Source organism: Sinocyclocheilus anshuiensis, unplaced genomic scaffold (genome assembly GCF_001515605.1).
Source record: "Sinocyclocheilus anshuiensis isolate Anshui unplaced genomic scaffold, SAMN03320099.WGS_v1.1 scaffold329, whole genome shotgun sequence".
NCBI classification, from domain to species: domain Eukaryota; kingdom Metazoa; phylum Chordata; class Actinopteri; order Cypriniformes; family Cyprinidae; genus Sinocyclocheilus; species Sinocyclocheilus anshuiensis.
Genome location: NW_015540881.1, coordinates 1,105,313 through 1,118,619, shown reverse-complemented (window position 1 = coordinate 1,118,619; position 13,307 = coordinate 1,105,313). Strand labels below are relative to the sequence as shown.

Sequence of the window (13,307 nt, the reverse complement as noted above, 5' to 3'; positions counted from 1 at the left end):
TTGTTTGAAATTGTTTTGATTCTTTATTGTTCGGTCACACTTTACGTTAGGGCTTCATTAGTTAACATTAGTTCATTCATTAGTTAACATAAACTGCCAATGAAAAATTCTTCTGAACATTCATTAATCTTAGGTATTCCAATATTTAATAACAGGTTGTTAAAATCGAAAGTTGCAACTGTGTTATTTAATGAGCTAACATGAACTAAGACTTGTATTTTTTAAACAAAGATTAATAACTTCTGTAGCAAATGTAGCTATTGCTCATTGTGAATGTTAATGCATTAACTAAGGTTAACTAATGAGGTCTTATTGTAAAGTGATACCTATTGGTCTTTATAGTTCTTTTGCACTTTAATCTGTGTAAAACTTTTAACTTTATACATTTTTCTGTATTGATTTATTGCATTTAAATGTTCAGTTATTTTTGTTATAAGAAAAAAGTTATTAAACCTGTTATACTGTATTATGACAGCACTTTTTAAAACTAAATTTCAATACCGTGATAATACCGTATACCGTGATAAAAGCATTAGCAATTAATCGCAACATGAAAATTTGATACCGGCATATCCCTAGTCACCATACTTGGCCACATGTCACGTCACTTTCACTTTCACTTTTAATCAACATTTATCATAGATTTTAGTTTTTCTCATTTCAATTACAGTCAACTATCACTATGATTTTGCATTTCAGTTCTGACATCTCAATTAATTCAATATCAACTATAATTTATTTTTATGGTTAATTCTCATAAAAACAATCATCAGCTTCTGATTCAGCTTTTTTGATTCAGATGACTCATTTGTAATAACTGAGATGTCAGAATTCCAGTGCAAAATCAACTGAGGATTGCAATCAACTACTGGTGATTCTGTTTCTGACTTCTGATGTCTCAAAGAACACAATCATCAACTATCACTGATTTTGAGTTTGAATTCTGATGTGCAAACCATTACAATCATGACTTATCAGTGATTTTGAGTTTGACTTCTGATGTTTCGATTATTACAATTATCACTTATTTTGCATATGATTTCTGATGCCTCAAGTATCCTTATAAGCAACTATCACTGATTTTGATTTTGAATCCTGATGCCACAATCATTACAATCATGAATTATCAGTGATTTTGAGTTTGACTTCTGATGTTTCAATTACAATTATCACTGATTTTGCATTTGATTTCTGATGTCTCAAGTATCTTTATAAACAACTATCACTGATTTTGAGTTTGAATCCTGATGCCACAATCATTACAATCATGAATTATCAGTGATTTTGAGTTTGACTTTCTACTTGACATCTCAAGTATCTTTATCAGCAACTATCACTGATTTTTAGGGTTGGGTATCGAAAAACAGTTACATTTTAGAACCGGTTCCAAATTTCCAGGAGGTATTTCCAGCAGGTATTCGATAAGATGCATGCATTTAGATTCTGCTTGACGATTCCTGAATTCGCATTTTAATGTGATTTAAAATGATTTAAGTGCAGGAACGGAAAGAACTTGTGCCCTGTTTGTGTGCAGCATGCACGTCTGAAACGCAAGCACAAAGAACAGCGGACTCGGTGCGGGTTCCTAGCCTGTGTCTGTTCTCGAACCGTTCCGTGCATTTTCACTGCAGAAAAGGTTGTTCCAGTCCGGAACAGACTTCTTTCATATTTATCGACCAGTATGCAGAAAACTACGTCAGTATATGATCATAAACACAGTCGTTTGTGAACGTAAACAGATGAGAAAGAAAACACACATGTACAGTATTTTGTGCGTTCGGTGTGTTCGGTGTTAAAGAGACAGCAGCCTAATAAACGCGCTGCCTGTCATTAATGTTAATCAAGAAAATCGTTTATATTTAATAACTTTAATTGATTAATCTATATTTTATTTATGAAAAGAAAACTATGCAGTGTTTTTAAACTTTTAATTAGTTTCTGTACCTTAAATTTTGTTCAGTTGTATTTATTTATGATATTGATAATTGATTTGTTTGTTCCTATCTTATTACTGACTGTTTACCTGTCTTTAAAACTTTAATATTTGACATAATCTAGTATCTAGTTGTTTTTGCTGTGGTATTTTTTTTTAAAGCATAGGCAAAATTCCTCTTGCAGTAGGCTGCTGAAAAAGACAGAATAAATGTTTGACATCTAAATGTTTGACTTAATTTTTTTATATTGGATTTTTTATCTTATTGGAATCGAAACTAGGAATCGATAAGAATCGGAATCGATAAGCAGAATCAGAATCGGAATCGATAAAATTCAAACGATACCCAACCCTAATAATTACCCAACGATATAATTGCGACAGAAGATATTGAAGTATATTTTTCCTCCCATCTCGTATCTATTCCCTTTAGGGATTAACTTTTTTGAAATGGAAATGTCCTAGCCTTATGAGCAGTTGATTTATGCAAATCGACGGATTGTTATGTTAATAAGTGCCGTCATTCGATTATGTTTATTATATTAATGTTTCAGCACGTTACAATCATTATATGGCTTGAGTTAAGGTAGCCTATCTTCTGAATTAAACAGTTTATATACAGATTGAAAGCGTGAATCCCGTCTCTCTCCATCTCTCTCTGTTTATGGGTGTTTGTGCGTGCAAGCCGGGGAGGGGTGTGATTTTCGAATAATAATCGAATAAAACCTAGCGATTTTCGAATATTATTTTTGCTTGGAATGCCCATCCCTAATATACACACACTGGTGGCCAAAATTATTAGAACACTAGTATTTTCACCTGCTAAAATATTTTTTTTTTTGCTGTAGTGTGTCATCGCAATTTTGCCATTAATTGTAATAATCCAGTGAGATTTTTGTTTGCACAAGGAGTCTGACTACAGCCAGTGCTCCACACAGAGATCTGATCTCATCATCGTCCAGTCTGTCTGGAATACATGAAGAAACAGAACAAACTGAAACTAAACATTAATTATAATAATCCAGTGAGATTTTTGTTTGCACAAGGAGTCTGACAGCAGCCAGTGCGCCACGCAGAGATCTGGTCTGATCATCATCCAGTCTGTCTGGAATGACATGAAGAAACAGAACAAACTGAGGCAGACTAAATCCAGAAGAACTGTGGCAACGTCTCTAAGATGCTTCAAGAAACCTTACTGCAAAGCTACCTGAAAAGCTATGTGCAAGTGCACTTAAGGCAAAAGCTGCTTTAAACGCAAAGGACAGTCACATCAAATGTTGATTTAATGTAGTTAATAGAAGTTAATTGATAAAGAAAATCTATTTATGACATTATTTTGACAGCATCCTCATTTTACAGCATTTTTTATATATGTACTTTTCAGAACCATAAATTAAAAATGGTATTGGGGTCTCTTAGGCCCAAACCAGAAAATAAGGTTTCCATCTGATAAATATAAATTCTTCTTAGTACAGAATCACAGTGTTAATCATCTTTTTACCAGGCACTCCAGTAGTCTTGCTGGTCTGGAAATAATGATTAGAATCTTCTTCACGAGTTTGGCAATTACAGTCACTTCCTCACTCTCGGAGCGCTCATATGCCTGTGGGTAAAAAAAAAACACACTCAGGGCCAATGCAAATAAACTTTATGAGCACAAAACAAAACAGCCTACATTTTTGCATAAAGTTTGGTAGACATTACCATGAGTCAGATCTCAAATGGTAAAAGTTACAGAAATAAGTGACCCAATTTAATGTGAAAGGACAGAGAGAAGTAATCATGGAACAAGACCATAAAACCCCCTCAAGCTCCCAATGACATTTAAGACAAACAAGTCATTTAAAGGAATAGTTCACCCAAAAATGACATATTTGTCATTTTCAATTCACCCTCATGTCACTTCAAAGCTTCAAAATTACAGCATTTTTTGTGTGGAACACAAAATAAAACTATGAAGAATTTTGCAGCTCTTTTCCATCTAACAGTTTATGCTGACAACGTCATTCATTTAAAATTATATAAAAAATAAAATTAAAAAAAACACCAAAACCTGCCATAAGCAAGCAACTTGGAAAGGTAAATGGAATTTGTTGCACCACGTCCTGTTTCCTCTTGCTTAATTTAATCAGCCTCTTCCCTTCATTTGCTATTCATGACTTCAGGAACATGAAGCAAAAGCTCCTCAGGGAGAAAAAACAGTCTCTCACTTGCCCTAATTAACCATCCTTCCCTCCAGTGTCGACATGACTGCCTGGGCACACAAACACTGCAGATGACTAGTGTGCAATACTGCAATACTCTCTCTTCAGCCTCTTTCCAGAAAACTTCACATGACAATATTTGTTCTGATGATTGTAACCATTTTTTGTTGACACGTTCTTGAATAATTTCTTGTTTAGCCAACTTTATTTAATTGACACATACACTACTGTTCAAACGTCTTTGGTCAGTATGATTGCATTTGGTGCTCAAGAAACATTTATTATTATTTTCAAATGTTGAAAACAGTTGTGCTGCTTTATAATTTTTGTAAAAACTGGGATAAATAGAAAGTAAAAAAAAAACTGCATTTATTTTAAATAGATTTGTAACATTATAAATGTCTTTAATATAATGTGTCCTTGCTGCATAAAATATTAATTTCTTAAAATAAATAAATATAACCATCAGCAAAGATTTGAACGGTGGTGTAGAGTATTGTTTTAATATAAATTATTTTCATTAGTACTTAGCGTAAATTATTCAAGAAAATTATTTTTTCCAGTGAAATACTAGTATTGAGTAACAAAATTCTGGTCTTTTGTGACATTGCGATCTAGATATATGAAAACCAACTTTTTTTAACAGATGCAAATGTCAACAAAATGTCATTTTTTACTTCATTACAGGTATGGAATATGTTTCCACCTCATGTAGGAAATTTTCTAATTTTTCCTGAAGTTCCACAAAGTAGCTGGTTGTGATGAGCCCCTTTCTGGACTTCTCCAGACAGTCTCGGACGAGCTCGACCAGCTGGTGTTGAATGAAGCCCAGCACTCCATCAGCAAGAGGAGGAGCGCTGTCTGGGGAGTAGTCTGCGATCACTGCCAGCAAACGCCCCTCCATCTGAGCCGTAGCCTGCCAGAGAGATAAAACGCTGTGAGACTGCGTAGGTGACAATTGCCGTTTGTTTTGTTTGGACCAACCAGGCCACCAATTTTCCCACAGCTACAATTTAAACAAAGTAAACAACATGTGATGACATGACGTGGCATCCACGTCCATGATGAAAAACAACATTTAAATGTCAGAGCTCAATTACCTTTGGAAACCGTTCTTTGTAGACGTGATTCATCATCACAATCTCGTTATCAAAAGAGCCACATGTCCGCCCAGGGCTACAAAATAAAACAATACTTCAGTTACATTAAATTGATCACATCTACTTTTATAATTTTACACAAATAACATTAAAGGAATAGTTTACCTCACAATACAATTCTTTCATCCTTTACTCACCCTCATTTCATTACATACCCTGTTCATGACTGACTGACTTCTGTGAAACATAAAAGAACTGTGAAAGTCTTGGTTGCTTTTTTCAGTGCAATTACACTTGGTTCTCAGTATGACTTGTGCACCAGTGTTGTTATATTTTTTGATATATACATATTTAAAAAACTATTTAAAAAATGGTTTCAGTGATTTAAATAAATCTGAAATAAAATATAAATATTAGATATAGATAAACATAAACCTAAAATTATAAATGCTGTCTTTATATTTAAATATAATATTCAAAAGCACTAATAAAAAATATATAATGAAAGCTAAATAAATAAATTATTCTAAATATTAATAAATACAATAATAGTAAATAAAAATATACTAAAATAACAATGTTGTGCAGTATATTTGAAGTCTCCAGAGATGAGGAAAATGACCAAAATTTATAACACTTTTGCCTCCTCTCTAAAGCTTCAAACCCCATTCATTGTAATTACATGAAAAAAAATCTTCCAAAGTCTCCCAAAATTTCCCCTATAAATTTATAAATAAAGTGATACAGGTTTTGAAAGGCATAAAGGTGAGTAAACGAAAGATAAATATCTGGTAAAGTAAACTTACTAAAGTAGTATAATTTTATTGGGTCATATTTTTGAATGACCAGTTTGCCAGAGAAATTAATCATTGTTTGAAACATTAAATCTGTATGGATTAGCCATGCCAAATGTGTCAAGCAGAGCGGATTGTTAAGCATTAGCTAATTAAAATACGGTGTTAGCAAACTTTTTCCCCTGACTGTATAAGAACAAGTAAGTGAGTAATACCCTGGCACGTACAAGCCAAACTAATCTTTCATCCTTATTCACTTGGTATCATGAAATTCAAAAGTTAGAAATAAGATTTCACATTTCTACACCAGTTTAGCTCTTCACAAGCTAACTGAATTGCAAGATCTCTATGAAAATGCAGCATTTCACATTCAGCTGATTTTCTCTAAATCTTGTTTTTTTTCTACAACAAATAGAGACCTAAGGCTCCGTGAGCGAGGACGGAAAGGCGAGGGCTGTCCATCCTCATCTGCCACACTCTCTGAGCTCCTGAAATGCTTGAAGAGGCGATGGAGGTCATCTTGTGTGGGCTGGGAGGGCAGCTGGTGCAGGAGCTCCTGTGAGGAGGAGGAAGACTAATGCAGAAGAAAGAGTGAGAGAGTTTTCAGTGCAATTACACTTGGTTCTCAGTATGACTTGTGCACCAGTGTTGTTATATTTTTTGATATATACATATTTAAAAAACTATTTAAAAAATGGTTTCAGTGATTTAAATAAATCTGAAATAAAATATAAATATTAGATATAGATAAACATAAACCTAAAATTATAAATGCTGTCTTTATATTTAAATATAATATTCAAAAGCACTAATAAAAAATATATAATGAAAGCTAAATAAATAAATTATTCTAAATATTAATAAATACAATAATAGTAAATAAAAATATACTAAAATAACAATGTTGTGCAGTATATTTGAAGTCTCCAGAGATGAGGAAAATGACCAAAATTTATAACACTTTTGCCTCCTCTCTAAAGCTTCAAACCCCATTCATTGTAATTACATGAAAAAAAATCTTCCAAAGTCTCCCAAAATTTCCCCTATAAATTTATAAATAAAGTGATACAGGTTTTGAAAGGCATAAAGGTGAGTAAACGAAAGATAAATATCTGGTAAAGTAAACTTACTAAAGTAGTATAATTTTATTGGGTCATATTTTTGAATGACCAGTTTGCCAGAGAAATTAATCATTGTTTGAAACATTAAATCTGTATGGATTAGCCATGCCAAATGTGTCAAGCAGAGCGGATTGTTAAGCATTAGCTAATTAAAATACGGTGTTAGCAAACTTTTTCCCCTGACTGTATAAGAACAAGTAAGTGAGTAATACCCTGGCACGTACAAGCCAAACTAATCTTTCATCCTTATTCACTTGGTATCATGAAATTCAAAAGTTAGAAATAAGATTTCACATTTCTACACCAGTTTAGCTCTTCACAAGCTAACTGAATTGCAAGATCTCTATGAAAATGCAGCATTTCACATTCAGCTGATTTTCTCTAAATCTTGTTTTTTTTCTACAACAAATAGAGACCTAAGGCTCCGTGAGCGAGGACGGAAAGGCGAGGGCTGTCCATCCTCATCTGCCACACTCTCTGAGCTCCTGAAATGCTTGAAGAGGCGATGGAGGTCATCTTGTGTGGGCTGGGAGGGCAGCTGGTGCAGGAGCTCCTGTGAGGAGGAGGAAGACTAATGCAGAAGAAAGAGTGAGAGAGACAGAAACACAGCCAGATTCAGACAACAAATCACATTTACGTGTGCCTGTTGCGTCACCCTAACATTATGGATGTGTAAAAATATAACAACAGTTGTTTAGCAATGAATATACAAAACTCTGCATAGTATGCTCAGATTGCATGAAACACAAGTGCTGAGCATCTGACAGTCTAAAGCTGATTATTAGTGTGTGCAATTATGCAATACAACTACAGGACGGGATGCTTTCCATTCTGGTCTGTAGCTGTCTGTGGTATAGATGGTCATTTAAAACTGATAATCTCGGGAAAAGAGAATAAGTAGAAGAGCACATGACAGCACCAGTGCTGGAAGGAGGAAACCAGAGAAGCTTCACAGCTTCCCTCTGAATAAAGTCTTCACTCACACTAGCTCAATAGGACATTGTTAAACAAGGCTGACCTCATCGCATGAGCCATGAATGGCGATATATCATTCCAAAACAGAGAAAGGGGCTATTTTTTGTATGATTTCCTTTCAAATAAATCAATGAAATTAATACATTTCCACCACTGAGAATTACCCACAATGGTCAACCCTGTAGTTAAATAACTACAGGTTAAATAACAAATGACACTGAACAATGGAATTCTATGAATTTCAAGGCATTTTCATGGCAAGGACAGCGAATAATCAGTTCAAATTACATAATTAAAATTACTAAACATATTTAAAAGAGTATAAAGTTTACCGATTAATATTATGATTTTATCGTAATTTTATAGAAAGCAATATCTAGCCAATTATATTTTAGAACAGAACCTATGATGAAAAAAGGTATATTAATTAACAAAATTCCCCATCATTTTCCATGATTTTTTAAAAATGTTATTAATTTCCATGACACTTTTTCAGGAATGGAAATCACCATTTTTCCACAATTCATATTTCAATGTTACTGTAGAGTAGACTCTGACTACATGAACACTGTAAAGTGCATCAATATTAATAAAGAAATCTAGCATGCTGTGCACTTGTTACTCTCTTTTTCAACTAGCTGCACTAGTACTGCAGTTAAAGTGCACTCCAAAAGCAAAATCAAACAATCTACAGATAACACATTTAATATAAGATGGTTTAAACACATCTGCTCTGTGCATTGTTTGATTACATAAAGAAAAACACTGCAGATGAACTGGAATGATGGCTCAAGAAAAGGAAAACAAAGAGGGTCTTTTCAGAAGAGTTGAGAGGGGCCCACTCACTGAAACAGCAGAACTGGGTGGATTGGTTCCATATCCAGAGGAGACAGACGCCACAGACCACCTTCGTGTGTCTGGTCTAAAATAGGACAGAGATACAAGAAAACATGTAGGTAATGAATCTCCATTGAGATAGTTATACAAATTATTAAAAGTGTTGGTTGTTTTAATAATTGAACAACAACAACAACAAAAAACTTCAATCAGCCACATTAAATTCATATACACTACCATATACACTAAAATTCTTCATATACATAAAACGTTTGGGGGTCACAAGATTTTTTTTTTTTAATATATATATTTTTGAAAGAAGTCTCTCATGCTCACCCAGGTTGCATTCATTTCATCAAAAAACAGTAAAGATAGCAATATAGTGAAATGTTACTACAATTTAAAATAACTGCTATCTATTCTAACATATTTTAAAGTGTAATTTTTTTCCTGTAATGGCAAAGCTGAAACTTCAGCAGCAATTAATCCAGTCTTCAGTGTCACATGATTCTTCAGAAATCGGTCTAATATGCTGATTTGCTGCTCAAGAAACATTTCTTGTCTTATCATCAAAGTTATCAAATATGCTGCTTGATATTTTTGTGGAAACTGTGATACATTTTTGAGGATTCTTTGATGAAAACAAAGTTCATAAGAACAGCCTTTATTTTAAATGAAAATCTTTTATTATATTATGTCTTTACCATCATCAAATTAATACATTCTTGCTAAATAAAAGTATTAATTTCTTACAAAGAAAATCTTACTGACCCCTACATTTTTAATGGGGTTTGTAATTTCACGATAGTCTATATACCAGACAGATTTACATGGTTTACAAGCTTGTCTGCAACATTTAAAATGCTATTTAATTAAAAAACTGTTATTTTAGCTATTTTAATAAAAAATACACTAACAGCTAGACTAATAGAAAATTGTAATAAAATATCAAAACTTGAACACTTGAAGTTCTTTCAAGAACTTACATGACCTCTACCCAGTCATATTATTTATCCACACATAGATGCATGCTTTTAGGGCACATTAAAGACACAACCAAAAACAACTCATTCAATTTTCATTGAGCTGTACAAGGAGGCTGGTAGGGTCCCATCATTTCAAACAAGCATTAATAAAAGCGGATGGAGCCTCAGTACATAATCATGGCAGCGTAAAGTAATGAGGCTACACGCTAACTTCACTATAATTGCTGTGACAAATGCCAAGCTTCCCATCCACGGTACAGCCTTGAGGGCAGCTGCAGCGAACGCAGAATCTTATTGGCCAGTTAGAAACCTTTCCACTCATTCCTTGCTTTTATACTGGCATTATGAAAGGGCAGATATAAGATATAACACAAAGGACTAATGCGAATACATTTGGAAATGTTTGTAGTACACAGTCTCATTCTGCTCAGCTCTTACCTACGTATGAATGGAAAATTGACTGAAGGACTGCTGGAGACATTTCTGGGACTGTCCAGCGGACTGCTGCCTGTAGGAAACACCTTCTATGATCAACATGCACATTATGGTTCTTTTACAGAGTTAATGGATGCCAAAGTGGTTCTGTATTGCCTGGCAGTCATTTGCCAGGCTTTGTTGACAGTGTTACTGGCATTGGCATATTCAAACAGTTGGCTGGATGTGCAAGCATGTTATGCTACCCTGTATTTATCATCAAGCACAGTGTAAATCAAACATCATTATCATAATTGAGAGAGAAGCTAAAATAAGTAATTATAGCTACCAGTTGGCAAAGGAAGGGGTGAGAGCGGTCTTGATAGAGTAGGTGAGGGAGCCAAACTCTTCCTCTTGTTCCGGTTACTGGGGGAAGAAAACGCTTGTTTTTGTTAAAGGCAAAAATACTCAGTTTTCACAACACGCATCATTATGAAACCCATCTATAGGGATGGTCCGTTAATGTCTCTAGTACTGGAACACAACCTAACAATTTGAGTTTACAAAAACATTTCGTTAGACCTGGTGTCACTGAATCAACATTGAATGTCTTCTGCTTCTTTGAACAGGCCTGTGTACATTTATTATATTGTAGAAATGATTGTGACAATTGGCATTAAAGACTTTGAATTCAAAGGTAAACTCGGTAAGGTTTCGTTTAGCTGGCTCTTATTCATCCCAATAGTCACATAGAAGCACCAATGGTTTTGGGCTTTATATTGACACCTTTTAGCCTGGATGCATTCCTTCATCTTCAGAACACAAATTAAGATATTTTTGATGAATTTTGAGAGCTTTCTGACCCTGCATAGACACCAACGGCAACTACTACGTTCAAGGTGTCACATGGACTGATGTCACAATGGACAATTTTAATGATGTCTTTACTACCTTTTACTAAAATATCACAAAATATCTTAATTTGTGTTCTGAAATTGAACAAAGGTCTTAGAGGTTTGGAACGACATGAGGTTGAGTGACAGAATTTTCATTTTTTTGGTGAACTATCCCTTTAAGGTTTTGTTTCATTTTATTTGTTATATGGTTTTCAATGGCAGTTTGTTGAATGGAGGCAATTTGACAACGCACTCACAATGTTTATTGTGCAGTTGCAGGTCGCCATTAATGGTTTTAGGTAGTAAACATGCTATTGCTATAAGTAGTTACCCACTCAAACACGTAACAAGTCTGGTCATGTGACATCAACATGGCAGCACCCATGAAGGGACGACCCTCTCTATGCAGAATAAAACAGCTTTTTCTTCATCTCATGTGAGCATTCATCAATTTAATTAGATACATACACATATTAAAGCACTGTTTATTTCTTAATATGTAAAACTTTTTAAATTTGCAAATATTTGCATCGTTCAACATTTACATGCTTTTTATTATACTTTTTCTTTAAAATCATTTAGTACATTTAGTTCGGTTTATATTAAAAATAAGTATTAAAAATAAACAAAAAAAAAAAACTAATTTCACCTCAAGGCCATTAGAACTTTTGACTACAAATTAGCCTACATTTGAGTACACTAACTACACTTTGTTGACAAAGACTTCAAAAAGAAAGATAACAATGACACAGTCATCACAGACCCTACATACATACGGTTAAACTGTATATAAACATTATGTAAAGACTAGACGACAGAATATGACCATCCACCGCCAACAGGACAATGAGCAGCAGACGCTCAGCCGTACATGGGCCACGTTTACTATCGGAAACAAGAACGGGCAGGGTGGAAAAACTGTGTGTATGCTGTCCACAACGAGATCGAGAACGTTAAAGCAGATATTTTCAACCATCATAGTAGTTATGTGGGATTTTGAAAGACCGATCTAGTTTATCAAGCACATTTCTCGCGGTTGCGCCTGTGGGATTTTTCCAAGTTAGAGCAAGTTTGGCGGACCAACCTTGACGATTAATAATCAGTCACAACGAATACATACAGTAGCATGCTTAAACTCGTCGTTACCTCTTGGGTCGTTTGACTAAACCTCCTGAAACGAACTGACTTTTATAACTCGGACACACCGTCCAGTAATTCCGATCAGACATGATGTCGGTGTGCTCGTCTTCGTTGTCCCCGCGGTTAACAAATCCTCATCGATGAAACAACACCGCAGCATTGCGACGAGTAAAAGCAGTGAAGTCTAATGTAATTGCCAGGCGAACTCCATGTCGACACAGACTCCATTGCATGCAGTAACGTTAGACAGAAAGCGCCTTAAGTACAGCAGCGCGATGCCATCATCGTCGCGTTATTTTCTCACAAGTGACACATTGGTTTGGAAAATGCCATCGTCTGGTTATACTCAAGCCCTGTCACCGCTAAACGGATGCTGCTCCCAAGTTTAAAGGTATAGCAACACAACTGTAACGATTTCAAGTTTAGTGCAACAATAAAAGAAAAGCGGGTGCGCGGAGTGGAGGAAGTTGTCATAGAGTCTGACTGAAAGAAGGGGTCATTGGTGGGGTTTGAACGTCACAGTGCCGGTGTTACGAGATTTTCGGTTTCCGAGATTTTCGGTTTCAGTGGGCGGAGCAAACATGAATATTCATGAATTTCCCGGACATGCGCGTGGAACCAAGCGGATCTGAGAATTTCAGTTCACGCTCCTTGTATCTCAGCAGGTTTAATGGAATATTTAAAAAAAGGTAAATATTTTACAGCGTTGCACAAACCTATGCCTAAACTACATTTGTTCATCATTTTGTAACAGTTTATAATGTTTTCATTAGTTTGCACGTTTTGTGCAGTCGTCACTGACTGAATGATTGCAGACATTCAGCACACTTAAATGGGTCATATGATGTTGCTAAAAAGAACATTATTTTGTGTATTTGGTGTAATGAAATGTGTTTATGCGGTTTAA

At 34.8% G+C, this 13,307-nt stretch overlaps 1 protein-coding gene across 5 annotated transcripts in view; it reads right to left on the bottom strand.

Annotated features, from left to right (window-relative positions):
• Nucleotides 1-13,307, bottom strand: part of LOC107688474 (microtubule-associated serine/threonine-protein kinase 3-like) — a 35,801-nt gene that overhangs the window by 17,595 nt on the left and 4,899 nt on the right. For 2 of the 5 annotated variants that reach the window (XM_016486149.1, XM_016486150.1), the window contains exons 3-9: nucleotides 10,714-10,790; nucleotides 10,389-10,458; nucleotides 8,974-9,049; nucleotides 7,569-7,723; nucleotides 5,238-5,313; nucleotides 4,844-5,053; nucleotides 3,435-3,536 (exon numbers count right to left, since the gene is read on the bottom strand). In XM_016486149.1, the coding sequence (XP_016341635.1) occupies nucleotides 3,435-3,536; nucleotides 4,844-5,053; nucleotides 5,238-5,313; nucleotides 7,569-7,723; nucleotides 8,974-9,049; nucleotides 10,389-10,458; nucleotides 10,714-10,790 (766 nt within the window). Of the gene's footprint in view, nucleotides 1-3,434; nucleotides 3,537-4,843; nucleotides 5,054-5,237; nucleotides 5,314-6,450; nucleotides 6,563-7,568; nucleotides 7,724-8,973; nucleotides 9,050-10,388; nucleotides 10,459-10,713; nucleotides 10,791-12,406; nucleotides 13,064-13,307 lie in introns of those variants that run through there. The other 3 variants (XM_016486148.1, XM_016486147.1, XM_016486151.1) reach the window with 3 other exon arrangements.